The sequence below is a fragment of the Haplochromis burtoni genome, unplaced genomic scaffold (genome assembly GCF_018398535.1).
Source record: "Haplochromis burtoni strain Fernald_Lab_line unplaced genomic scaffold, NCSU_Asbu1 Contig_3750, whole genome shotgun sequence".
Classification (NCBI taxonomy): domain Eukaryota; kingdom Metazoa; phylum Chordata; class Actinopteri; order Cichliformes; family Cichlidae; genus Haplochromis; species Haplochromis burtoni.
The window spans coordinates 1,805-5,867 of NW_024586111.1; the positions used below are offsets into that span (position 1 = coordinate 1,805).

General features: G+C 38.2%; 1 protein-coding gene across 1 annotated transcript; it reads right to left on the reverse strand.

Annotated features, from left to right (window-relative positions):
* Window positions 1-468: 468 nt before the first annotated feature.
* LOC102292391 (leptin) lies at window positions 469-4,042 on the reverse strand. The gene is made up of 2 exons (XM_005953331.2): window positions 1,530-4,042; window positions 469-1,437 (listed from the first exon to the last, which is right to left on the reverse strand). Exons 1-2 carry the CDS (start codon window positions 1,677-1,679, stop codon window positions 1,102-1,104), a joined length of 486 nt encoding a protein of 161 aa, XP_005953393.1. The 5' UTR covers window positions 1,680-4,042; the 3' UTR covers window positions 469-1,101.
* Window positions 4,043-4,063: the final 21 nt, after the last annotated feature.

Here is a 4,063-nt window from a genome sequence, read left to right on the forward strand (position 1 = left end):
AAGTTGGTTTTGTGTCAAACTGAAAGTAAACTGTACAGCTTGATGCCCACATGCCGAACTTCATTCATTCTGTCTGTTTGTTTACTCTTTTAACCAGCGAAGTAAATCTATGTAAGGATACATTTTTGTACATGTACCTGGATTTTAAGGAGAAAATAAAGCGTTGTATTTTGTTGTGACTCACATTTGTCTTGTTGAAAGATTTATTAGTGTCTTACGATGGTTTTCCTTACGCTCGCTTTTCTCGTGTTAGTTTTTATCAGCAGTTAATCATAAGCCGATAGCTCTGGGAAAACACTTCCCACTCATGTCCCCTGACTGTACAAGTGTAGCAAGAGATGAACACCCACGATGAAATTATACATTAACCTGCTGTACGTGCCTTTTTCACTTCATCCTGATTATTCTGATTTCATCTTAAATCCACTAGACAAAAGTGAGAGAACTTCACACAACACCAAAAATCAGTTTGTTAAAAAATGTATTGATATTTTATTGCAACAAAAATAGTGCCAGCTGCACAGCAAAATAACGTGTCATCCGTGGATATAAATAGACATTTTTGGAAGATGTGATATTGCACTGAAGTAAAGTTTCTCCTCCCCAATTCTTCCAGCTCTCATGCAAACATCATGCGGCTTTCTTGGCAAGTTTCAGGATGGTTGTCAGGAATTTCCAAGGATGACATATCCTCCAGTTTTAATGCTACACTGCTGAGTCAGCTTGATGACTGGCTTAATGGGAAACACATTCTTCACTCAGAGCTCTTTGTTGACACAACAGCAGTGTCATAGTACAAACCTTGTAAACAGCTGATTTACTTTTGTGTCATTTAAAATTTCTCCTGAAACATTTGTGTTGCTGTGGTAAAAAAAAACACATTATTTTACAAAATACATATCTTCTAATTACCATATATAAATAAATACACAGTGTATATAAATAAGTGCCTGTTCAATAAGAATTTCAGTTCAAAACATTATCAAGTTTTCAACGTGGACAACTCAGAATGTTAAGTCAGGCATCGCTGATGGAGACTTTACAAATGTTGTCCAACAATCAGGGCGATAGCTTGGAAATACTGGTCCTGATGTACATCCTTCAGCAAGTCTCCAGCTGATCCAGGTTCTTCAGCAGCCGATTTAGAAACTCCTTCACTCTCATGAGCGCCTCGATGCCCACGGTGTGAATGAATTCTTTGTGGCTCTGTAGCTCTTGCAGTGGCCCTGGTACTTCAGGCTTTGGTCGCTGTTGGCTGCAGTGCCTCTGCCTCCACGGATCAATGTAGCCTGTCAGTGAAGAGATGTCGTACTTGATCTGGGAGACCCCGTTAAAGGTGTCCGAGATCAGGCTGTTGTAACCATTCAAGACCGTCACTATGGAGGAAGTTCCATCCAAATCATCAGTAGGTGGGTTGAGAGTCCAGTTAACTGGGACCTTTAATTGGGAGGCGAACGCATTAGGGTTAATAACACATCGACTCTTTCAAACACTAAAAATTCTGTCTTTGTACACAGAACTATAGCTACCTGTATGTCTTTGTCCAGCCTAACCAGCAGCTGTTCAGCCATCCACTTCACTTTTGATTTCATCGTCACTACTTCCACTGGCAAAGGAGCTGCTGTGCCCATGCTTAAAGCTTGAAACAGAGAAAACAGGAGCACCAGACCGTAGTCCATAGCGTTGTGTATTTCCACTGTTGTAAAGAACAAAGAAAGAAGATGGTGTTCCTAGGAGAGGAATGGAAAATTAAACGATTAGAGATAAAGAATCCTTTTCTTTCTTTCAATTTCACTATATCATCTCACTAAAAAAAAACTGGATGAGTTCCTATCTATATTTAATCACATTACAGATGTTTGTACACATGCTTCCTGCCGGTAATTTACTCAACCTCTTTGGTGCAAATATTTGTGATAGAGACACCTGTGAATTTCTGGCTGTATAACAGGTACAAAGATCACTGATTTTGGCTCCCGCAATTAATCTCTCCAGTTTTCCAAAATGTTACCAAAATTCCCTGAGAACAGTAAAAGAAAGTACAAGTTTCCTTTACACCCTTCAAACTTTAACTTCAGTTAAAACACATGTAACTAATAAGCAAGAATTTCTCTATAAAAACTTTTGTCGCTGACATCCTTCACTACAAATTTTAAATTGAATATAATCAGAAAGCTGCACTCATGAATGGAGAAACCACAAGTCTGATAGTTGACACAGACTGAGAAACAAAGACATTCGCCCCTGTGAGATAAAGGTGAATGAGCCGTGCAAAGAGGAGCAGAGAGTTGACCTTACCTCGGTTTGGTGTCTGCGAGTATGCCACTGTCAGGCTCCATCAGGGCATCTTATATTGCAGAGCTGTTGACTCATCTCTTACTCACCTCTCTCTCCGACCCCCCATTCCCCCCGCATCCGCCCCCTCAGTTACCTCTCCATATCATGCCCCCAAATCTGCTGGTGGTACTGCATCAGACAGGGAGAAGTTGATGATGACACATTCATCATTTAGAGAAAAGTTTATGAGTTGCTTTGAGTGATAATGAAGTAATTTTATTACTTTCTTACCTCTTGGAGACATTCGTCATTTTTTTGTCGAACATGTGTATATCCATACATATATGCAGACTTTAAGGTATCGCAGCGTCCAAGGTGCAAAGAAACTTTTTACTGCTTGACTCACTGCATATGTCATATCCTGCACTGACACAGTGTAATTTTATGACATTGCATCATATGAGAAATTCCACTTTTGAATTTACCAATAAGCAAGAATATAACTGAAAACAATAAAATCACACGTTTTAAATGGAAAAGTGAGGCAACAGAGTGGATTTTCCTTCATAACTTCAGAAATGACTTAGAATGTAACCAGATCACTGTGTGATTAAGCAGTAAGATCCAAAATAATAAATAAAACCAAACACTGCAACTTGAATAAGCTGTTCAATGCACCTTGGTTCATGTTTATGTGAACATTATAATCTTTAAAGCCACTAAAGCAGTGTGGCGATCGCAGAATATTCGAAGTAGCAATTATGCTGGAATGTATTTAGTGTGACTGACAGTCTGTAGCAGCTTTCAGCAATTACACTTTCATCCATCAAATTACAATTTACAGTTACATTATTTTTGGTGCCAGATTTCCACAAAAGTTTCTGTTTAATGTGAAATATACGAGTTCATTATCAGCATCTCCTTTTCTCAGCACTTTAGATGTCGCGCTCAAACACAGTTATGTCCATGTTTCTTAAAGTCAGTGCTCTTCTTGGAAAAATGCTTTAAAGGCCCCTTTCCCCTAAAAAGAGTTATTTTTAGAAACAGATGTTAAGGAGGGGAGATGGTGTGCAGAGCATGTTTCGTTTCTCTGAAACAAAAATGAAAAGTGAAAAAGGGTCAGAGAGTCCAAGAACCATCGTGTGTTTGATCCATAGGGAAAAACACAGGGGCATGATGACAATTGTGCTTTTCTCTAAAGGTAACTTACAGTAAAACCATCTTATGCTCATGGGGTCTCATAAAGAGATTAAAATCAATGCCAAATTTGGGGTCAAATAAACAGATACGTAAAAGAATGTGAAAATTGATGGAAAAAAAGGGGGGGAAAGGACGTATTTCTGGGAAAGACAACAAATGTGTGACATTGTCCTGCTTTTTCAACGGAAATAGCGTATTATTCATGAAAGACTAGAAGGAATGATATGAACTATCTAACTGCCAAGTGGTAACAGTTACCGAGCAGGTTTCTGCTTGGTAAGTAAAAAAAAAAGTTTCTCTAACATCTGTTGTGAATTAAAGCTTTTAAATTATGAGTTTTGTCTGCCAGTATGTGAACTCTCTGTATACAGGAAACAAAATAAATTGCAAGTTTGGAAACAAATGCGTCTGTCGCACTGTTATCTTTATATCAATCTTGTTACTCAGAGTGGTTATGGTTTTTCTCAATTGCAAACAAATTCTCCTAAAAATGATGACTCAAAGAAATTGTTTATTTAGTCCACAGTTTGTGCATTTATTATTTCCAAATAGCAAAGATGCATATTTGAGCTTTTGTGACTGTATT